The sequence below is a fragment of the Agelaius tricolor genome, unplaced genomic scaffold (assembly GCF_023055355.1).
Source record: "Agelaius tricolor isolate 1412-34295 unplaced genomic scaffold, bAgeTri1.0.p SCAF_1, whole genome shotgun sequence".
Classification (NCBI taxonomy): domain Eukaryota; kingdom Metazoa; phylum Chordata; class Aves; order Passeriformes; family Icteridae; genus Agelaius; species Agelaius tricolor.
This window is the reverse complement of record NW_027269261.1, coordinates 63,519,154-63,543,656: the sequence shown is the minus strand read 5'-3', so window position 1 is coordinate 63,543,656 and position 24,503 is coordinate 63,519,154. Positions and strand designations below refer to the sequence as shown.

Sequence of the window (24,503 nt, the reverse complement as noted above, 5' to 3'; positions counted from 1 at the left end):
ATTTTAAAATAGTTCTGCTAGGGGACCAGGTTTTGTTGGGTAGCAAATCTGATTTTGACAGAAATATTTACATTTTCAGTAGCTAAAAGCTCATCCATCCAAATACTCATCCATTTTTGTATTTTTTCAATGATTGAAAAGAAGTTAACTAGGTATTGGAAAAATTTTGATCAATTTTTGGAAGTTTTATTGAAGGATGTGTTTTTCAAGAAAGATGCAGAATTCTCCTATTTCTAATTAAAATTATTAAACTGTTGTGGAGAATTATCTTTACCTCCTCAAAAAAGTCTGTTGAATTTTGTTGTTTCTGTTTCTGTAGTCACTTTTCTAAAGCCATCTCTTGTTTCTCTATGGTATCAGTCTTACATCTAACACTATCACATTTTGTTTCAGCTGGCAGGCTTCATCTATGCCTGTTATGTTGTGAAGTGTATTACTGAAGAAGAGGACAGCTGTAAGTACTAAAGCTTTATTACATACAAAATGAATTCTTTTTTTTTTTTTTTTAATCACCTCTCCACTATGCTGGCTCTTGCTGACTTCAACCTAAATGCCTTATTATACTGTAGCCAGATCATGTTTTCTGTCCATCCTTCTCAGTCTAAAATCTGTAAATTCTGAGGCAAAGGAGGAATTAAATACTGGTTTAAATTTACATACACCTCTCTTCTGGAAAGATCATTACAACTCTTTATCTCACTACTTAGCTTAAGACATAAAATAAGGGTGGTTTTGGGTTTTTTTGTTGTTTTTTTTTTTAATAAAAAGAAAGAAAAAAATCCCAATTAGCAAATACAAGTTGTTTTTTTTTTTTCTTGTTCCAGGCTGTTGTTAACTATTTTCAGAGTAATTGGTTACAACTGAAGTTATAGCTGTTTTGTGTTGGCATGTATGTTTTCCTGTAAAAGCAATTCTGTCAAAAAAATAGCTTTAGATCATTGCAGGACTTTAATTTATGAAAGGTTAAACAGTAGAGCTCCTCTTTGCTCCTCTTTGTTCCTACTGCTCCCAGGGTGCACTTACATGAAGTGAAATGATTTCATATAGATGCAGATTTGTGTTTCTTCTGCTTATTTATATCAATAGAATCCTGTTGAGAAAAATTTGCTCTTATTGCATTTTGTGGAGTCAAGCCATTTCCTTTTTTTCCCCTACTCTAACCTGGATTTTTTTAAAAAGGTCCACTGCAGCATTTCACTACATCTTGGGATTCATACTAAAGCACTTTAGAAACAAGTATCAGAACTGCATGTAACTTTGATAAAATATACATGAATCCTAGGGAGAGCTCTGCAACAGGAAGCTAAAGGGTTTTTATTTGATTGAGAGCACTGCTAGGGCTGGCGGGGGTTCCTTTGTGTGTTCTCCTGCGTGGAAAATAGCTACAACCCTGTAATCTATTGGCAATACAGTGTCACTGTGAACCATCAAGGGGAGATTTAATGCTGAAATCAAACCACCACACTTTGGAGGTCGTTTCGACTATGCTCATTTCAGTTGTCTTTGTGTTTCTGTGGAAGTGAGAAAGGTATAAAGAGTACAAAGGGTTTGGGAAGCTGTGTGGAGCAGGGGTATGTCACAAATAGACTTTTCTGTTTAGAGAAGTACCCAGTCAAATGTATTTTCTCCTGCTTTCCCATTAAGTGCATTCATTATCCACAGAGTTGAAGGAGAGTTATTTCTTGTCCCCCAAAACGGAATCCCATTCAATACCATTCTGCCCTCTCTTCTAAGGGCTTAAATATTCTTTTTGCTATTCTGTAATGCTTTAGGGCACTATGATATAAGTAAAAAGCAAGGAAGGGACTTGAGATTGGCTTACCAATCAAGCGCAGAAGTCAGAGCACATTTGGGAGATCTCTCCCACGGTTCATAAAGCAGCATTCCTGGCAGGAATGCCACGACCAGTATGGTACTGTTTTCTTCTCTCTGCACCAAGAGCTCCCTGTTGCTCAGCAGCCACAGATTGTCATGCTTCTTTGAACATTTTCTTGCCATCACCTTGACTATTTTGTCATTCCTTTTGTCATTTAGATTTCATTATTACTTTGTACACCCCAGCCACATCTCCTCATCCAGTCAAAGAGCACCTCACCCATCTGCCAGCCCCTCTGTGAGGCACCAGGGTGAATCACCACCCAGTGCAATGAAGCCAGCACAAGCTCAGGTGCTGCAGCTTCCCCTCTGCTGAGGTTTGGAAGCTTGGCTGGCCAAAAAGGGAAAGGGAACGTCTGTGGCTGAGTTGTGCCAACAGTGAAATAATGCTCAGATTGGATCTGGCCCCTCAAGGTATCATAAAACTAAGACAGCTTCAGCTTCTATGGAGAGGCCTCATGAAATAGCAAGTAAGAATGATTCTAGTTCTCTCTTTGCTCAGACATCCATGCTGCCATGTACCAAGTGTTCACTGTGACAGCCAGAGCCTGCAGTCTATACAAATAGTCCCTGCTCAGGTTTAATTTAAAATTATTTTATTTTCTTGGATACATTTTCTACCTTTTCTATCTCTTTTGGCAACACATGCATCGATCGTGCTCTTCTGAGAAGTGTATCCCTTATCGATGTCATGTCATTTAGTATTTGTAAGGATAAATGTGTTGGATCATACCAAACTCTCATTTAGCCACAAGTCCTTTCTGATGAGACAGAACCAACAGAAAAAGCCTTTTGCTTTTCAGGATGGACAAAGTGAGCACCCATACACTCAATTCTATTTCTTCTGCTTTGCTAATGGGTCATGGGAACAACAGCAGTCCAAAGGAGAAGCAAAAGAGGCAGAAACACTGAACCTGGCAGAACTGAGCAGCAAGGCATAAGACTGGAGAAAAAGCCATGCAACGTCCAAGAGCCAAACCCAGGCATGTTCCAGATTTTAACCAGATGAAGATATTGACACTGCTCTGGAGTATCGTGTCTCATCTCCTGTTGGCACAGAGCCTCAACTGTAAAAACACAGTCAAGTTGCTCTTAAGCTGCTTCAGCTGAATTAGCTTTGCTCTCAAAGTAATTGGAACAAGCTGAAAGAATTACTATTTCGCCATTCTTTATGCAGATTTTATTAAGAGAAAAAATGAATTGGGGTAGAATTAAGCAAACATTTCACTAAGATTAACCTGCTCTAACCTCACTAAAGGATTAAGAATGGAACAATACAGCGATAAAATCATGGTGATAACTAGGACTGAATCAGCAAGTCTAGAGGTTTTAATTACTCACACACCAAATAAATCCAGCTGCAGGCCCCCTAAATCAAAGCTCAAGCCTGTGCTACCTTTCATGAGAACAATCTGCTTTGGGTTAATTCTGCACCAAGGATTAAAGAGGAAGTTGCTTTGTCTCCTGGTACGACCCCAGAAGTGCTCTGGTGCACACCAGAGTCAAACTGCAGCACCCGTGTCTTCCCAAGGGGCAGACAAGAGCAGCTTTTCCATGGCTGCTTCTCTCAGTGGAGGTTTACCACTCCCCAACATTTTCCCTGTGGCTGCATAAGAAGGAGGAACTCTGAAGGTTGGAGTGCCTCTGGTCTTTTTCTGGGAAAGACAAGGTAAAGACAAGGGAGCGCAGATCCCCAGCAACATTGCTGCCAGCTCCACTCTCTCCTCTGTCACATTCAGATTTTCTGAAAAATCCCTTCACCCAGGATTTTTCTCCTGGGAAGCTGAGAAGCCCCAGAGAAAAATGAAAACAATAACTATCTCATTTGCTTCTCCTCTGTTTTGCTCATCTGGAATGTGTTTGGAGATTTTTTACCCACAGGTGATTGTTTCATTGGTTTCTGGTGTGAGTGTTTTCACTCATTGGCCAATCAGTGCCAAGCTGTGTCGGGACTTTGGAGAGAGTCACGAGTTTTCATTATTATCTTTTTAACATTCTGTAAGTATCCTTTCTGTATTTTTTAGTATAGTTTAGTTTAATATTCTTTAATATAATATAGTATCATAAAATAATAAATTAGCCTTCTGAGAAAATGGAGTCAGATTCATCATTCCTTCCTGCCACGGGGGTCCCAGCAAATACAATACTCCTCTTCACCACTGCCATTGGAATGCCTAAGCCATTGCCATTCTTAACTCATTAGCATTATTAGCTGCAGCAATTAAAAATAAAACATGAAAATGTCAGCAGCAGCCATTACTTGGAGGCATCCAATGACTGTAAACTTGTTGGAGCTCCTGGTTTTTCTCCCAAAATCATGTTAGGCCTGCATTTTTCAAAGGCTGCACATTATTTTTAATAACATCGAAATGTTCCTTTAATGTGCATTTGCTCACTAGCAATTTGGCTCCCTGCTATAAGCTGCTACTGCCTTGCTAAAAGAAAATTCAACATATTTCTGAAAACTTCATTAACTGTATAGACATTTTGTGGGGAACACTGGAATATAAGCAGTCAAGCAGCATCCTCCCAGGCCTTTTTGTCTCTAGCAATTAAGAAAGAAACCTAGGTTACTGAAATGGGAATTCTGCACTCACAGGTTCTGTTGAGAGTAAGGAGATTTGCTTGTTACTAGAGGAACAGCTTTGGCTAGGAATGAACCTCAGCTAAGAGAAAATCTCTAATTTAGTCTGTGTCTCAGTGTAAAATCCTAACCTACAAGGCTCTCTTGCTGACCCAGAGAGGGAGCAGAAATAGCGTTTACCTACTATTAGGCAATGGCAAGGCAATCAGAGAACAAATATGGCCCCTCTGAATGTTCCCTTGTGTACCATGAGGTACAACCTGTCCACCGCCTGATGCTAGCAGGGATCCAACCTGCATATACACTTTCATCTTTTCTCCTGGCATTGTTTCCAGTTAAACTGCAAAGCAAAAGAAATTGCAACTTTGTCTAGAAGATTTTTGCTGCATATTCCCAGGAACCCTGCTATTGGGGATGTCTTGGTGCAGAAGTGAAGCTCTATATAACCCTTTAAAATTCTTTCAATAAAAATTTGGATTAAAGACCGCATTTGAATTACTGAAAATGTTCAGCAAGACATACCCTAGATAGGAAATATCTTTTGGTAAGCAATACAGCATTATGTGCCAATCAATTTGATGCCAAACAATATTCCACTCTGGGATCCACTCTGACCTGAGAAGTACAAAAAGTGATGACAAAGATTTTCTTTTAAAAGACAGTATTAAATTCATTATATGTGAGAGATGGGAAATTTTTGACATGCACATGGGATAGACAGAAAAACATTTTATCTCTGTAATAGGCAACCTTCCACCTTTGGGCAGGTTGTTTAACCTCTCCATGCTTCTGTTTCCCATATTTAAAATGGGAAATAATTGCAGGGACAAACTCACAGGCGTGTTGCTTCGTAACTTTGAGCATCTGGGATGAAAGGCACTATTGAAGTGCAGAATATGCTCAGGTATCGCTTTTTTTCTGTGCCAAATGCTTGTCACAATCTGCTTATCGAGACATTACAGAGAAATAATACCTCAGCTTCCATTCCTGCTTAAAAAATCTCTACAACAAAGAGAAAGAGAAACTGGTAGCAAACATTTGAATATTAATTCTGCTTCTTTGTTTCCCATCCCAAGTTTGTGGTTCCCAGAAATTCTTGACGGTAATTTGTTGTTCATGGACTTCCTTAGCCACAAGAGGTCTAGCTGTATTTAGTTTCCCATAGTGGTCTTTTCTTCCTGAAAGTGTCCAACTATGTTTGAACCAAGAAAGGTTTTATAAAACAGCCTCCTGAGAAAAGGAGATCTGATACCTCAGCTATACAATTCCTTTGTTTTAAACCTACCATTTGTGTAGGGTGTCCTGACTATGGTGTTTTCTCTGGAAAACACCAGGGATTCCATCTTCACCTTTTCCATGCTGTCACAGGTGGCATCCATCTCCCACGCCAACAGCCACATTAAGTAGGCCTGCAGCTTAAATTAACAATCAAGATTTCCACCACAGTCAGGGGAGGCAGGGATGCAACCCCAAAAAACAACCTGCCCTATCTGTGGTAGACACCTCTCTCGTGACAGGGGGAATCACCGGTCTGACTTGTTTGGCTGGTGCTAGGGACAGCCTAGACAGCCTGCAGAGACAGCCCAGCAACAAATAATAATAGGAACAAATAAAAGCCAATATTTAAAACACAGTTGTTCTCCAAACTGTTGAACAGGTCATTGTGAATGGGAATGCAAGGAATACACTACAATTTTGAAGCTTCAGCTTGTTTTTGCTCAGCTGTGCTCTTCAATTTGCAGCCTGCAGCTCAATTAGAAGCTTTTTCCATTTACTTGTTTCATTTAGTGTGGTGACTGCTACATGATCTAAGTAAACCAGAGGGAGGAAAATGGGATGTCTTTGCCTGTCAGGATGCTGATAGAAGTGTGGAGGGAGGGCAGCCTTTGAAATCCCAAGTTGCTACTTTATGTTTGTCATCCTAAGGACAGCTGCCTTGGAGAGCCGCGATGCCACCAGGAACATTTAGGAAATTCCCTGACATGCCTGTACAACATCAATCTTTTGCACATATCAATAGCTGGTTCCTGTGTTATTATTTCCAGTCATGTCCTGTCTGGGAGGGGCCCCTCATGGAGCAGAAGGCTGGTGTTGAGCATCTTGTTCTGCTCAGCACAGAGCACAGGCAATCTTTGTCCCCTAAGGTGTGTGTGCTCGCTGCTTCCGAGGCACAGGCTGAAAACCTCTGAGCTGCAGAGTGCAGGCTGAAGCACAGGGGAGCAAGTTTATGGCAGGAAGATATGACAAGTGAAACCGGCTGCATTTGAGATGCAAATGGAGCTGAGCAGTCCAAGGTGTCACAGGGCTTGGCAGACATTACACAGCCTGCTCTGTGATCATTTGGCACAGCACTGCAGAGAGAAACAAACTTAAAAGCTCTGAGGAGGTGCAGTTTGTTTAAATAATGGCAAGTAATTAGTCTGAAGACAAAATCAGTGATGGCATTTTATAATTACAATTAATTTAAAGGTTAATTTCCTTTGGTGCTAAAGTCTTATTTAAAACATTTACCAGGAAGGGAAATTAGGATGTTACTATCTAGATGCATAGAATGCTTCTGGGAATCCATGCCTATTATCACTAGAAAATTAGGTTAGACTCAAAGTGGGAATTTCAATTCATTTTAGTGTATAATAGATGGTGGTCAGGGCCTTGAGTCAGAAGGGTTGCTTAGGGTAGACTGTATGATTTGCATTTTCTTTGTTTGTGGGATTAATTGCAAATGTTTCTAACAAAAGGGCTGGGTTTATACATGAACAAGCTTGACATGAAAAGAAAATTGGTTATGGATTGCTGCCTTCGTAACTAATGAAGTTGATGTTCAAGGAATCCCTAGGAGACGGTGTTGTGGTATGAGACAAATATATAAATAAAATCACACAAGGGAAAATGGTGGCACTGCTGGCTTCATCTCTGATGATTTCTTTTCTCCCTCTCTTGTCTCCCCTGCCACTCCCCTTGCATCCATCACCACCTCCTGTGGGGATTGTCAACCCCAAGTTTAAAAATGCCTAAATAACATAACGTAAAACTTGAAGGAAGTAACATTTCCATTCCAGCAGTTCATCACAATGCAATACTTCTTAATAAAATCATTGCATTGTAACAGCCAGGGAAATATACTTACCTTACATAATTTTTTTTAAACTATAGACCACACTATTTTTACCTATTCAGGAATGGCATTGCAGAAGTGTTGGAAAAGATCTGCACGTGTCAATAGTGAATGAACTGCTAACATCTGTTTTTTTGAAGAAAGATACATTTCATACCAAACCATTGGAAAAATATTACTCATCATAAATTATTTATTTCAGGAGAGGAACACAAAGGCATTCACACCATGAAACAATGTCCCAGGCAGTTGTGTCAAGCCAGTGGCAGAAATTAGGTAGTAACTAGTGATGGTTCTGATAACAAAGGCTACAGATCATTTGAAGCAATGCTCAGGTTGTTGATGCAGCTGAATAGGTTGTGGTCTTCCTAGACATGGAAATGTTTTGACATTGAAAAATAGACAAAGCTCATATTCAAAATCAGGAAAAAATTAGCAAAATCTGAAACTCTCCACAAGCTGAAAATTGCTTGCAAAATACTTTCAGGCATGTTTTGTTCTGGTGCTGGTGAAAGACTCCATTTCAACATCAGTCCTTTCCTGCTACTTTGCACTGAACATGGAGGGCTGTCTTTGGAAGGACACCCTCCAATGGGGAGCATCTGGTCCTTCATCCCCTGAGGAGGAAGAGAGGCAGTTTGGATTCTGAAGAGGAACAGCCTGCAAGTGGCCATGTGGGGCTGCTGGCCCCCTTCCCTACCCTGGTATCCCACCCTTTGAGGGCAGCTGACTGCCTTCTTAGGGTTTCAGCCAAGATTAGTGGGTGAACAACAGGTCCCTGCCATCCAAGCTCACTCCAGGCTGACAGATAGCAGAGTCTTTGAGAGGAATGGTGATGAGCTGCTGTGGGTGGACCAGACTTATTAATTATTTCCAGTGGCCCTGCGAAGGACACCTGTCCACAGCCTTAGTGTCCTTCCTGCTGAGACAGTCAGTGTGAGTCCTTGCAGTTTCCTACATGCCATGAACATAGCTTTGTACTAAATTATTTTTATCAGCATGACTCCTGTTAAAAGTTTTCCTTATTGCTTTTCCTTTCAAATATCTAGATAGGTCTTCATTAGCATTGGTTTGTTAACTTTCATAGATTTGGGCCTTAATTCTCCCCTTTGTTGCACCTACTAATGACTCTTTTTCTAATTTATTAGTGTGGCAGTCATACTTGGAGGCCACTGCCCCAGGCATTTTCTTTTTCCTTCTCTTTTTCTTTTTCTTCTCTTTATTGCTCGCCCCTAGCAGTGATCTGGCTAAGAACAATTTTTCCTAACGACTCATTTGATAACTTCTACAATAATTCAGTCTACCACACATTTAATTCTTAAAATGATTTGTCAGTCAAAATCTATATTGCAGGGCTATATTTTTTTGCTCAGCACTTAGGGATGAAAATTTGAAAGCAAATGGCTATTATCCAGCAATGCTCAGGTCTATCCAGTTTAGAAAAATAATACATTGTTCATACTGTTATTGTTCTCTTAGCTTATTATTGTTCTCTTGCTCTCTTAGCCAAGTGCAGGTTTTTAGTGATTCTTTCTTTACTAAGTATCAGACAAGCCCCACTGCAAGTTTGGAGACAATCCTTGCAAAGCCTTGCAGAGGTCAGGCAGCAACCCTATTACCAGGTGTACAGGCTGACAGGTGGCTTGCTGTATTTGTCAGGTATAAAAGGCAGTGCTGGCCATTTCAGTCCAGTACTTCTCATTGCTGCAGCTATGCTCCAGTTTTTTCCACCTGCCCTTTGGTTCTTATTCCTGCCTGCCTTATCCCTGGTCCCAGTTTCTGCCTTCAGCTACCTTGGGCTCATGCCTACCAGCCCTTGGTTGGTTATTTCTGACTTCTGGCTCCTTTCTGCTCAGCAAGGACCTTGGTACCTGTCCTCTCAACATGGTTCCCACTGTTGGCCAGCCCTGCCTTGCAGAGGCCTTTCTCCAGAGCATGGTCTTCCTCATGTCACGGTCCAAGAATCTGCTACCGACCAGACGCCTTCTCCACCTGCAAATCTGAGACAAATTGTGACTAGTCTAATTTCTGGACCCACAGCACCATTCATCTTGGTATTTTCTGCTGGGTACAACCATGAGCTGGATACACCTGGAAAGCAATATCTGCATATCTGTTGCTTGATAATTATAGGGAGCAACAGGCAGAGATCCCTGCTTGTATTTCTGTGAGAGCAGAAACACCAGATCATGTTTATTAGACTTCACAAACCTGAGTACCTCCCCACTCCTACATCTTATCTCAGAAGAGCTGATAAAAGACTCACCCAGGGGATCAGCAGAAACAGAAGAAGATGCTGCCTTACACCAACAAGAAGCATGATAAAAGGAGAAAAAATTGGAGGACAAGGCCCTGTGAAGCACAAACTTACTGAATGATTTTGATTATCATACAAGTAAACAGCATGAAAATAGTGGCAGTGGAGCAAAATCTGAGCTGAGAAACTCCATCAAAATTTGTGTAAGGGCTTCCCTTTGCAGCTCCAGTGGCCTTTGTAGAGCTCACAAATGCCATGAGGTTACAGTTTCAAAATCTGAGGGTTTATATTCACCTTGCAAATGGCTGAGCTGAGGGGTTTATATTCACCTTGCAAATGGCTGAGCTGAGAGCACTCACAGGCCCTTCATTACTGACTGCTTGGCAGAAGTGCTGCTCATTGCACCACAAGAACTGGACCTCATGTCCAAGTCCTTATGCCATTTCTGAATCCTCCTGTGACAGCAGAAAGGGCACAGCCTCATGTGCTGGCAGATGTCTCCTTCCCCATGTTTCCCTGGTGTTTGGCTATACTGTGGTTTGAGAGCCTAAATCACTGTGTACTCAGCACAAAGCCCAATAATGTTTGATTATCATTGTAAACAAACTTTATGGAGATCACATTCAAGCAAATCTCCTCCTGTGTGCTATTTTGTGGAACAGCCACCAGACCATGCTCACAGCATAAAAAGGCAGTAGCACTGAATTGTTTGGAAGTGTCTTCACCAAACGGAGAGCTGGGTACCAGGATACTGGCAAAACTGCAAGAGCAAAGGTGTCCCCATATGTTTTTTAATATTTTTGCCCCATATGTCATTTCCAAGGTATTAAAATGAAACTTAATTTTACTCCTCTCCATTTACTTTTTTTTTTCTCAATTTGGCCAGTTTTTAGCTACCACTATTTGTGCACAGCTCTCTCTTGGCTCACGTCCTCACTCCTGCACCAGCATTGCTTTCAGTAATGTTATTAGCTGTAGTTTGTTTGCCATCTCTCCTTTATTCTAGCTACACCTGCAGTGATGTGCCTTGTTGTGGCAGTGAAGCTCAATGGCAGCACTTCAGAAACCTGAGTCCAGGGAGCCACATCTTTGGCCTCTGGAGTGATTGCAGATAAATCTAAGACCTTGCAGGTCAGATGTAGGATATGAGCACCATGTGTTGTCTCTCTGCTCTACCACACAGGAAATATGTCCAGTCATGGCATGTACCTCCATGGTCATTAACTCTTTTTTTTTTTAAAGGTGTCATCTTTATCATGGGTAATTCTAGGTTTTTTAATATTATTTTAGTAGATGCATGAATATATTTAAGGACCATTGTAATGCCAAGCACTGGGGTCTTTTTTCTGCATCTCATTTTAGTGGTCCTTCTATGTACTGTAGACTTCCAGAAATGGAAAATGAGAAACCCATTTATGCCTCTCATCCTGTCCTGAGGTAAAGCAGAAACAGTGGGGACTCTGACCATGAGCAGAGGTTGAAATTTCACATTCCTGTGGGTAATTATTGATAGAAAATATGTCCCTACTTTAAGCCATATGTCTTGTGCTACACTTGTAACAGTCATATGTCTGACAAGACCCTTAACACAAGCAAAAGAAGAAAATTACCTGATTTTTTTATAACACATATTTCAGATAAGCAGTACTGCTATTATCCTATTCAAGTTCAGCTAGGAAAATAAAAATTTCAGCTCACAATATTTCAAAGATGGGTTTGCACAGCCAGGTTTTGAGGGGGCCACAGGGGTGTGTTCTGTAAAGATCTACTAGAAGTTTCTCCTGTGGCTTCTGACAGAGCCAATGCCAGACATCTCCAGGATGGACCTACTGCTGGCCAAGGCTTGGCCTGTCAGTGACAGCAGTAGTGCCTGTGGGATAATATATTAAAAAAGGGGAAAAAATCTGCACAACAACTCCAGCTGAAGAGTGGAATGGGAGTGAGAGCAACAACTCTGCAGACCCCAAGACCAATGGAGGAGGAAGAGCTGCTGCAGGCACTGGAGCAGAGATCCCCCTGCAGCCCCTGGTGCAGACCACGGTGAGGAGCTGTGCCCCTGCAGCCCAGGGAGGGCCATGGGGGAGCAGAGATCCACCACAGCCCATGCAGGACCCCAGGGCAGAGCAGGTGGGTGCCCAAAGGAGGCTGTGACCCTGTGGGGAGCCTGTGCTGGAGCAGGCTCCTGTAAGGATCTGTGGCCTCATGGAGAGAGGAGCCCACACCAGAGCAGGGTTGCTGGCAGGACTTGTGACCCTGAGGGGGCACCCACTGGAGCAGGCTGCTCCTGAAGGACTGCACCCCAAGGAAGGGACCCATTGGAGCAGTTTATGGAGAATTATAGCCCGTGGGAAGAATTCACATTGGAGAAGTTTGTGGAGGACTGTCTCCCATAGGAGGGACCCCACACTGGAGCAGAAGAAGCGTATAAGGAGATCTCCCCCTGAGGAGGAAGGGAGACTTGTGATGAACTGGGCACAACCCTCATTCCTCATTCCCTCATTCACTGGGGTGAAGAAGGCAGAGAATCAGGAGTTTAACCTGGGAAGAAGGTTTAATATTTGGCTCTATTTCTCATTATACTGCTCTTCTTTGGTAATAATTCAAGGCTATCTTGCCTGTGATGGTAATTGCTGAGTGATCTCTCCCTGTCTCTATCCAGACCCATGAACCTTTTGTTACATTTTCTCTCTCTTATTCAGCTGAGGAGGGAAGCAACAGAGTGGCTTTGGTGGACAACTGGTGTTCATCCAGGGTCAACCCACCACAGAAGGAATTGTATTATGCTTGTTAGTTCATGTGTGCTTTTACTAAAGTGAAACCCTACATGAGCTTCTTGTGATAACAGTGACATGTAAGATGAATGTACGATAGAGTAGTCAAAAAAAGTGTTTGATGTATGAGGCTAAGGATGGACACCTCTGTACTGATTCAGCTAATGAGCCTTGTTTTATTCATCTGATGTTATGGCTGCTAGGAATGTATCAGTTGTATGACATTTCAGTGACCTTTCAGGCACAGCCAGGATAAAATGCCTGCAGAAAGGGCAGCCTGCTGCATGCTTTAAGAAACCAGCTCAGAGTCCACAGGGAGCTTTTAGCACAGTCTGGACACCACGGGGTTTGCAGGGCTGAGAAGCAGCCGCCATGAAGAAACCTTGCTGCAAACAAATGGATGAAATCCTTTTGTGCTGGAGTTCACTTTCTATTACCTTCCTTCACCTACCTTGCCAAGCTTGTTGTTGCCTGCAAGAAGCCATTGTATGTCTCCAGTGAGGTCATGGTCATACTCACTGCCCTGCCATCGTTTGGTTACACACATGGGAGCTTCTATAGTGAGCTGAACACAGAAATGTGTCTACGACCTTGCTTTGTTTGTAACTTGGCAATCTGGCTTACTAACACTCTGTGCTTGCTCTGTACAGCAGGGCAAAGCCACCATGCACAAAGAGGTATTCAGCACGCATCTTTCCTTCATGCTCACACAAAATCATTTCTCTCAAAGAAATCTTTTTCTTAACACATTGGTTTAGCTTTCTGAAAACAGCCCTGAAGACAAGCTTTTGCCCCACATCTGCAAAGCAGAGTGTCTATGCCTGCAGCTTACTAATAATGTTTTGCAGGTTGCTTGAAATAAAATGTTCTAGGGAAGTACAGAAGAAATGCAAAGCTGGACAAATGAGTACAAGCAATATCCCTAAAGTGACATGAGTTGACAACAGTGAGGCACTTGATCCAACACAGGCATTTTCTGACTTGTGTTGTCAGGGATCAAGAGCAACAAAATGAAAAGAAAATTGGGCAAGCAAACAACAAACCATACCTGCAGCAAAACATACTTTTTTCTGCAATCTTTGTATTTGAATTGGGGGGGGGGGGTCCTCCCAGCTTAACACTTCACTAAACAATATTCTTCATTTTCTGCCTGTAAACTTAATGTGTTCCCAAAGACATGATAACATTTTGATAAAGGTATTCTGATGGTTACAGACATTGATTAAGTGAAATGCAACAAATAGCATTTGTCTTTATTTTAGCAAGATTTTGACATTATAAAAGGTTTGCAATATGTTCAGAAAAGTACTGTCCAGATGCAGTCAGCAGAGGTGGAGTGCAAAACTGTTTAAAATTCTAATTGAAATGTAGTTATAAAGCAGACGGGACATTTCAGATGGGACCCCACTGGAACCTCAGCTAGGGAAATAATTCTCTTCATTATTTTTATTAACAACAATGAGGATAAAAGAGAGATCGTGTGTAAAAAATTTAAGATTAAACTAGACTGGGAAGGGTACAAGCACTTGTGAATATAGGATTAGAGGTCAAAATAATCTTGAGAAGTGGCTTGAAATCAAGAAGGTGAAATTCAGTACAGACAAGTACAAAAGAACTCTTGTGAGGAAGAATCAATCATCTTCAAATAAAATATGGACTAGGCTAGGCTAAAGTTAGTGACAAAGCAAAAAATAAAGAGCTGATTATTAAGCTTTGTGTGATGCAGTTGAAAAAAGAAGTTGGAAATCAAACCCAAATGACACAAAGCAAGAAGAACAAAAACAAGAAAATAAATCCCAACCAAACATGCAAAACCCCAAAACCTACTGAATTATTTCAGGTAATGAACAGATGGCAGTTGTCCCAGTTAGTCCTGATTTGTGCACCCCACTGTAAGAAAAACATAAGTAAACTGAGGAAGGATCTTCAGTCTTCAAAATGTAGAGGCTTGGACAACATGAGCTGTGAAAAAAATTTGAAATAACTAGGTTTGCTTAAACCTGAAAACAATGGATGGCATGAAATACTTTTTTTAAAGGTTTAAAAACAGTTATAAGAGAAAAAAATGGCTCATTTTTCTTCATATCCATAGGGAGAAAAGGCCAAAATATAGATAAGTAGTTAATTTGCAGGAAATTACATTTAAATTAGACATTAGGAAATTAGGCACAAGGAAAAGCAACACGGAGAGGCTATAGAACCTCCTTCATTAGAGATGTCAGGGATTAATTTAGTAACACATCTTTCTGGGATAGGAATACACATAATGCTGCTGCAGGGCACAGAAATAGCTAAATTATTTCTGCAGGGGCCATTCTTGCCAGCAATGAATGACTTTATGACAGATTCAACATGTGTGCAGTTGCAATGGAGACATACTGTACCCAGGAAGTCCAGTGGTTTTGGTAGCTCTTTGCTTGCAGAGTAAGTGGTAAATGGAGGCGTACAAGAATTTGATTTTTTGGTCAATGTCTGGAATGGCTGAAATTGTATTGATAAGTGTGACTAAGTGTGACACAAATTGGGGGGTACCTTAGTATTAAAACAACTTTATAAATGCAAGTGTTAAAGAGTCCAACAACTGTGGAAGTTATCAAACCATGTAAATTTACTTTTTTGTTGTTTATGACTGTAACTGCATTTTAGATCTACAAGAAGGTGTTGTCTATCAAATAGCCTTTTTTTTTCTTTTTCTTTTTTTCTTTTTGCTTTTAATGTACACAGAGCCAGTCTGTCAGTAGCAGTGACCAGACATGTGAAAAATGCACTTCCATACCCGAACTCTTTGGCCCTTTTCTATTAAAGTAAAGTCCAATTCAGATCTGTGAAGTAAGAGACAATATTTCAGGGACAAGAACTGCCCCCAGATAACCCCTATAAGCCGATAGTTGAATCTCCTGGGACAAAAGAAGCAAATGGCACCCTTTTACCTGTGCAAAGAAAGTGTTTTAGCAGAGATATAGGGGTCTTGGGCTCAGATGAGATTGAATTCTACTGGAAATTGTTTAAAACAAACATGAGAAGGCCATCAGGAGCGGGAAATTGTGTGAATTAATAAATAACTCCCACCCTACAACCTTCTTGCAGACCTTCAGCATCTTGAGAGAGATGCAGGTTTCCTTACATCTGTGAAGTTTCATCTCTGAAGCTCAGATAAATTGTTCCAATTCTCTGTTCATGCATTTCAACCCAAATGTCAAAACAGGGAATCAGAGAAACTTCTGTCTCTCAGACAGAGTTGGATCAATGTACTCCCTCCTCTACATCCTCTACTGAGCCATGGTATGACAGCAAGCCAGCCACAGTAATCACAGTCAGAAGCAATGCATTCATGCCAATAAATAAATTGTTTTCAGCAGTTTTAATGTCTAAATAGCATGTTGTTTTGTATTAGTGAGGTGGTCTACTTGAAAAAGAGGGAGGTGTGGCTATTTTTGGTGGAAAGATGGTTGTTATAAATCCTTTAATGTTTTTATGTGGTTTTAAAATTGAATGGATTTTAAAAGTAAAGGGGAAAAAAGGGATACTTTGCCTTTCTTTACTTTTTTACTGTTTTTCTGTATCTTCCCAATTAGCTGGTCTAATATTAAGAGATTATTAGAGGACTTGTCAAAAATAATCTGTGTACTGGGTGGTTCTTGAATGATAGTGCCTATCAGTTCTGAAAAGATGTTGCTAATGAAAGCAATTTCTCCCCTTTCAGTTGATTTCATAGGTGGATTTGACTCTTATGGCTATCAAGGTCCACAGAAGACATCTCATTTACAGCTGCAGCCCATGTATATGTAAGTACTTAACTTCTAGGATATTCAGCAGAGTGGCAGCCTGATATTAAAGGATCATTAAGCTGAAAGATGGCATGACTTAAAAATTCAGAATAGTCAGAAGCCTTTTTTGATGGACTGAATTAAAGTTACACTTAGGAACCAACATTACTCTTGTGTTGAATTATAATGATTTCTTAGGGCAGGATATCATGTGTCACAGTTGTTCAAACAGCATCCAGTTCTCACCTGATTTTTCCCTATTTTCATTCAGGCAGGTTCCACTCAGAGACAGTGACAATTTGGTGTAGAAAAAACACTAATCATATGTGACAAACCTTGGCTGTGAAAAAAAGTGGATTTTTATGAAGTTTTATCAAAAGTTCAGCATCTTGCTAATTTAGTGGATGCATTTAGAGAGCATCTGTTCACCAAGGCACCTCTGTACCTCATTTCCAGTTTCCACATTTAAAAAAGCCGAAACAAATGTAACAACATATGGCTTTTAAAACTAGTTTGAATAGAAGACAGTATTTTACCTAACCATTGAGTGACAACTCCATCTTAGAGTGCATTCTGATATGTTTGGGAGTTAAATGAATAAGCAAATCTCAGCTCATACACACAGCTGGAGTATATTCACACTAGATCTGATGCGCAACCATAGACCAGCCCAGGAACAATCGTCTCCAAATATTTCTTGTACTGATATCAACTGAAATGCAGAACAGTCCTGACTGCCCAGATAAATCTTACCTTACTGCGGCAGCCTTTGGAAATATTTTTTATTTGCCATCAATGCCCTACATACTAAAAGCACAGCACCACACAACTCATAAAGGGGCAACAGTTACGTTTTTTCCTTTGTTTCTCATCTGAACATTTCTTTTGTGGAAAAGAACTAAGTTCAAGCAAACAGTAGCCTTCCCAACACACAATTCCACTCACCTCTGAATGCAATTTCATTTCTTCAGATTAGTGGAAGTAAGTCTACTAATGGATTAGTGTACTTTTTAATGGAATCTTGCATTTACTCCTTTATCAGTGGTACAATCTGTTCTGTGTTGGTGTTTGGAACTGGGCCCTTCAGGAGCTTTGCTAGGAGCTTTTTAATAATCTCAAATTACAATGGTGCATATCTCCAATGTCGTCTCAGCTTCAGCTTCCCATCTGTCTGTGCTCAAGTAAATATTTTTCACCTGCACTTTTGGCACAGTGCTGCACATTTAGAAAATGTTATTTCCTTCATAGTATTATATGAGGTACATAGGTACTTAGAACAATTCTAATCCTATCTCTTTCTCAGTATACCATACCTTGTCATCAACATATGGAGCCCTCTAGCTATTATCCCATTCTCTTTATGCTCTCAGTGTTTCTTCCAGAACAGCAGATTGCATTTACTATGCATCTTCATACTGACTGGAAAGAAAGCTAGACCTGTGAAAAAAAAAAAAAAAGAAGGCAATATCTTTAAGCCTGTAGCTTAGATGAAGAGATAGATGAACAATCCATGTAAACTGTGTTCTCTCTTATTCCAATGCTGCATGCTCACTGGAGTATAGGTGATTTAGCTGTCTTAAACAAGAGACAGAAATCAGAATGTGAGTGGGCATTTTGTCCAATCAATGCAGAAAAGCATTGCCATGTCCCAGCCACAGTCAAATAAAGATATTTCATGTTTCCCTCTGACTGTAGAGTGTTTGACAGGGCTCTCTAGGATTGTTACAGTCTGTCCTTAAGAAGATTTTATGGCATTTACAAATACCTTTCTTTATTTACAGCTGAGGCACACTAGGAACGCATGCATATGTATTCACATTGCAGTTGCTCTGTAAATGTAGGCAGTCCATTAGGTAGTGGAGTGACAAATTTGAATTTAAGTTAATCAAGTCAAGGTTTGATCTGCTTGTAGCACTATTTACAGCAATAGTATGTATTAGAAATCAAAACATGCTGATATGATAACAGCAGGCCTTTAAAATACTTGGTATTTTAAAGCTTTATTTGTTGGGAGGAAAGATTTGGTTCCCTATGGAGCTTGTTCCCCAAATATCACCTATGTAAGACTTCACAGTGTTCAAGGAAAGAAAGCAAAAACACAACATGGAGGGGAGGGAGGGGAGGGGAGGGGAGGAGAGGAGAGGAGAGGAGAGGAGAGGAGAGGAGAGGAGAGGAGAGGAGAGGAGAGGAGAGGAGAGGAGAGGAGACATATTAAGCATAATATATGGAAGATATATTATCATACCATCTAATTCCTGCAGATGATCAAGAGATCAATTTTTGCCACCACTGCATCCTGTCCTATTCAGACTCACACTGAGCACATATCTTATGGAGCTCCGGATTTATTAGAGAAATTGAACAGGAAACAGGTGCCTTTAAATCATCTGATAGCTAAGTATATGCAGAGGCACAACAACAGTTTGTTCTCTGTGCTGTGGTGTGCCGGGCATGCTGCAAAAGGGAAGGAGAGCATATGGCCTCCTCTTTTAAAAGCTCACCAAAACAATATCAGCTTCTAATGGTTGTTCAGATTCTTTCAAAATACAAATTTCAACACATAGGTCAGTAATACAGAACAGAGAGCCCCCTATATATTTACCAGATTGATTCATATACAGAACTAGTACAAATCTTAAAGACATACAGAATGTTGTATTAGGTCTCAGTCATTATCCACTTCTTGCTGATGTGAATTGATTTAGTGGATTGCAATGACAGAAGTCCATCAACAGAAACTTATTTCTTTGGAAGTCAGACAGTTTTTCATCCAAGTGATTGAAATAAATTTTAACTCCTTTATACATGCAGTATTTAACTATTCTTCTGAAGGATAGCTGGGTTTACTAATTGCTAACTGCTAAGACATACTGTTTTGTAACCAGTTTCTTCCTGTGTGCTAAAGTTAGGACTTCATTTTGTTAACGTGGAGGTTATATTGAACCTACACCAACTTACATGGGCAAATTATATTGATTTATTCAGGGTTCTCATATTTACATTTCTATTCAGTCATCAGGACTATTTCATCTAAAGATTTATTACTTTTTATTTGTGATTTTCATCAATCAAGCTCTACTTTTAAAAACATTCTAATTCAGTTTAAATACACATAGTCGCTTTGTGTGGTGTTTCATCAGTTATGAAAAACTACCCTAAATGAACAGGATATCTAAGGAAAAGAAAAATCTTGGTTTCTGAAAAAGAAATATTATCTTTAGGTAGTTAATTGAAGTGACTATCTCTGGCTACTGTTACCTTTAATAGTCTAGAATTATTAGATTCAGACTCACACTGAAGTTTTTTTCTCTACATTTTAGGCTTTAAATTCTAATCACAGTTTCCCTTATCACCTCTTCCAATTTAATATTTAATTTAAATCAGTTTACTTTTTAACGCGAATAATATATGCAATTTAAAACTATGCTTTGGAGAAAAATTCTTATGGTGACATTTCTCTACCTGTTATAAATGGGATTTTCTTATTATTCAAGTGCCAACAGTGTGCTCTATGCTGTACAAGCCAAGAAGCCTAGACAGTCCCTTCAAAACGAATACGCTTTTTGAACAGAACGGGATGCTCATGTACCTCCTTGCAGTGTGGCCACAGCTGATGTACTCAAAAGCAGCTTCCTGGCATTCTGTGCCGGAGATGCCAGTGCTCATTTCCAGACCATGGGAGAAGGACACAATAGGATGGCGGAAATCATTTGTCAAGACAAAATTCTCCTCATGGGAGGTGACGGAGGAAGGTGACTAAACACTCCCTGACACTGATTCTGCTGCACATGAAAAAAAACAGTGGTGGTTGTGGAACAAGACTGCACTGCATGATCACTGTTCTAAAAACAGTAGGAAGGAGGGAGGGGAGAGAGATCTTTCTTTATGTTCTTCACACTGAACTTGTTTGTTCGAGAAAAGAAGAAGTGAAGCAAAAAAACCCCATGCATGTCTGATGTTGATGCCTAATGCACTGGAGAAATTGCTCAAAAGCAGTGCAGCCCTGAAGTGAAGCATGCTTTCCTCCTATTGTGAAGCCTAAGAATATTTGCAGTATCTATATTCCTGCGCGCACACGCACACACACATAGGCATTTGTCTAGATAATTGCACAAACTGAAAGTGCTACCGACTTCACCATTCACTGAAAGTATAAATGAAACACACAAAAAAAAAGACACTGAACTAGCACTTTGAGTATAACCACCATAACACACCACATGTTCATGCAGTACAAATCTTCTGTGTAATTATCACCTCATGTTTTGAGATTCAGACACATTTCAATAACCTACCACCTAAGCTTTCACTATCAACAAACAACAATTTGTCCACTATCAGCAAACAACATCTTGAAAGCTTTAGTTACAAAACATGGGTTTGGGACAATACTGTTAAGGTGGCCGGGCTGTGGCACTTGCATAGGGTTTCTGCTTTGTGAGTGAGCTGTGGGCAGCCTTCCCCTGCAATCCAGCTCTTCTGCCCTCATACCATGTCACTTCTTGGTTTTACAAACACAGCTATGTATCTGATGGATTATATAAATCAGGTCATATTCCAGTTGACCCATGGACATACAGTAAAGATTATAATTAAATATAACTCCTGCCTAAGATTGTTTAGAAAACTTGTGCTGACTTCTCTAACAATGTTCCAGAGAGAGCCAGGCAGTTACTTGAGTAAACACTTTGTCTTTCTGTCCTCTTCATCTCACGTGTATCTGAACTGGTTTGTGGATTACACTTGCTTGCAAAAGGGCACCAGAGCAGCAGGGCAGGGATCAGAAAAGTATATGCTGGATTATAAGTGTTGTTCTTTCTCTGTCTTTCTTCTAGGTCAAAGTAAACATGGGGACTATTCAAGGTGCGCTAGAGGACCTGTTCAAAAATCTCTTTCAGGATGACCTCCCGGTTCTTCAAAGAGAAAAGAAATTCAATTTTTGTGCTAAAAATATTGTATAAAAGCTGATTGAACAGTGAGACAGAAAACAACAGAGACCTGCAGCCTCTCTTTCTAACAGGTACTAAAGGAGACGCCCCAGAACCCCTCCTTGAACCTCCTGCCTCTCAGCACCAGAGGGACACAGTGGAGGCATTGGTGCCACCTTTTGTCCCTTTTTTCCCTTGGCCACCGCCAGCACGGCCCATCTGGATTAAGACATGAACCCAGCCCACTCAGTGCTGTGGGAGCCTCCTCCACACTCCGGGCCCATTGAGTCTCCTCAGTCAACAACACTGAAATACCAGGATGACCTTGCAGCAGAAGTCAATAGACAGCGCATTGTTTGCCCTGAAGGCTGTACAGTTCATACTTGCCTTAACCCAACTGCTTTGCACATTATTGAAACTACGTGCAAGCTTTCTGAAGTTAACATGCTGCTGTTAATTCTGAACGATTTCTAAGTCAGTGGTTTTCTTCTGTTTGGTTTTGCTTTGTTTTCATGTCAGGGAATAAGGCTCTGTTGCTCCATGGCTCCAGAGCAACCAAGTAGAAAACTGCCAGCTGTCTGATAAGTGCTTTACTTTTGGGGCTCCACAGTGGTCAAGAAATAGTTTATAATGATTAAAAAGAAAAATAAATAAAGAAATAACTGAGACCTTTTGGGGGTAAGGATGGGGAAAGGGGTAACAGAAACTAATAATTGAACCTACTGGAAATAAGCAGCAGAAACAGTGCTTCTTAATCCCGCTGGTTTTATTTATCGCACTGTAGGTGCTTTTATAGCTATCTCTAAACATCTTTTACTAACTACAGAGACATCTGCAGATTTCTATGAACAAAGGCCAACTGAATATGTACTAGCTATGTTTACTCTTTTATATCTGATTTCAACTAAAAATTCTCTGTAAGTGAGCTTTTTTTTTTCTAATTGCACCATAAGGGATCCACATATTTTATTTCTTGATTTTGGTTGGAGAGGGCAGGGAGGGACTAGTTGAGTTGAAGAAATACTGAAGACCTTTTTGTGGTATATTTGGGGGGATCTGTTGTGTGTTAGAACGTGTATTTTATCTTCCTGTATTATTGTGGCTGAAAAAAAACCTCTGTGCTGTTACGTAGTTGGCAACAAGATGCCTTTGGGAATTTTGCTAGTAGGTCAATGTGTATATGAAATACTCTGAACTCCTAGGAACATATGTTTTATTCTACATCTGATCTGTATTTTCAAGAACGTAGATGGCTTTCACTTGGAAAACCCAATACTTTGCTCAGGTTTTTCAGAAACTTGGATTGTCATTGTTTCTTTGCTCAGACCTTGCATAGACAAACGCACGCACGTACCACACCTGAGGTGACCACGTAGCTTTTGAGGGCAAGAGGGAAGGTCAGCACCTGGAAATGCTCAAGGCACCCCTGAGCAACTCCCTTTTCCCTGCTGGCCAAACCCTTGCTCCAGAGGCCTCACACCACTCACCCATCCCTGTACAAGCCAGTGCCCTTTGCTGTGTCTGCATGGATGTACAGTCTCACAAGCAGCAACTCTGGACAATGACAGAGGAACAGGCATTCACCAGTGAAAACAAGATACAGGACATGTTCAGGAACTATACCTACATTGATTCAGTGAGATTTATATAGATATAGATAGATATATATATATATGTAAGTGTGTGAAGGTGTGTGTATGTCTATGTATATAAAATACACAGGACTAACTATTTTTGGGGGCTGCATCACCCAGGAAGATTCTGATGCAGTGGACCAAGGGTTCCCCTCTCAGATACTGCTGGGAATTTCATGCATGAAACATGAATGTCCCCTAGGCCTGATCCTGTAAAGCATTCATTGCTGATTTGGATCTCAAATTTAAATTTTCATACTTGAGTTCCTGAAAATATGAGTTCCTACTGGTAGAGATGCTTTTCACCTCCTAGAAACCCCATGCAACTTCCAAGTAACAGGCTGAAATTTCCCATAACTTACAAAACTAAAAAAGTTTCTACTTTTCTGTAGTATTAAATATAGCAGATGTACAGTATTAAACACAATGAAGAGGTTTAAATGGGATGAAAATGTCATAACAGGTTATTTTATCTTTCCCTGTATACCAGTTAATCAAAACGATATTTCTATAAAAATCATTTTTTAACATGAAAAGAAACCAGTTTAGGCACCTAAGCAGCAATCCAATTTTCAGAAGATAATTTTTCATACCTTTCAGTGATTTCCCATGGAACAGCGGCTACTGGTAGTTAGCAATTTTAGAAGTCAGACAATTTAATGAAGTGTCTACACGTAGCTTATAGGCCTGATTTTAAATTAGAAAATTTTGGCCTTAATTTCTCTGTGTCTTAGTCTTCCCATCCATAATACGGGAATAATATGTGCCTCACAGGCTTTTTGTGAGGTCTGAATTGTTAATGTTTGTAAAATGCTTAGGAAATAGGAAGCACATCTAACTACTATGGATTGCAATATAAATGTGTATTCATATATTACATATAGAGTAGATACACACACTCACATACACACAGTATATATATATACACACATACATACCTATATGAAGTTGGTATTCATAACCTTGCTTAAGTTGCAGTTAGAGCACCACCATTAAAAAAGTTAGGACTGTTGACTACTCAACTAAATGATTAGTGGACAGATCTCTTCTGGAAGCAGTTTAGAGCACAGTAATGTGAGAATATCTGGATGGCATTTTTGATTTGTACAGCTGTATCCTCCTCAAAATCCAGTAAAGAATGTTATTTTTCTAGGCTGGGCTTTTGTTATAAACTAAAATATTCAGAAGGCAAGAGATACAATCCAAATGTGTCTTTTTTTCTTTTCTTTTTGGCATTTGTTAATTCTGAATGTATTTTTAACAAAAGTGATTTTTTTGACTTACTAGTGTAATTTGCATTAAAAAAAAAATAAATGGAAAAATATAGGTTTCCAAGCTATTCATGGCCCCCTGCTGCTATTCAGAACTTACAGGAAACTCAGAATTACTCTTCCCAGCTGAGCAACAATGCAGGATAAAGAATCCTATTACATTTACATGATGACAATCCCGATCTGCGCAGTGCACGGATGTGACAGCCCTGAATAGAAATTGCCGGGTCATGACACCATTTTAACGCTGTCATATGTACCAGGTATTTTCATTATCACTGACACTAAAAGGTTTCTTTTA

At 40.2% G+C, this 24,503-nt stretch overlaps 1 protein-coding gene across 3 annotated transcripts in view; it reads left to right on the top strand.

The window, feature by feature from the left end:
* The window catches only part of NKAIN2 (sodium/potassium transporting ATPase interacting 2), a 518,720-nt gene extending 494,450 nt beyond the window's left edge, over window positions 1–24,270 (top strand). For 2 of the 3 annotated variants that reach the window (XR_011680776.1, XR_011680775.1), the window contains 4 exons: window positions 394–454; window positions 16,306–16,387; window positions 19,864–20,121; window positions 21,205–24,270. Coding sequence is in view for 1 of the 3 variants with exons in the window: in XM_071437552.1 (XP_071293653.1) it covers window positions 394–454; window positions 16,306–16,387; window positions 21,205–21,214 (153 nt within the window). In the remaining 2 variants the exon portion in view is untranslated. The remainder of the gene's footprint in view (window positions 1–393; window positions 455–16,305; window positions 16,388–19,863; window positions 20,122–21,204) is intronic. The other variant, XM_071437552.1, reaches the window with a different exon arrangement.
* Window positions 24,271–24,503: the final 233 nt, after the last annotated feature.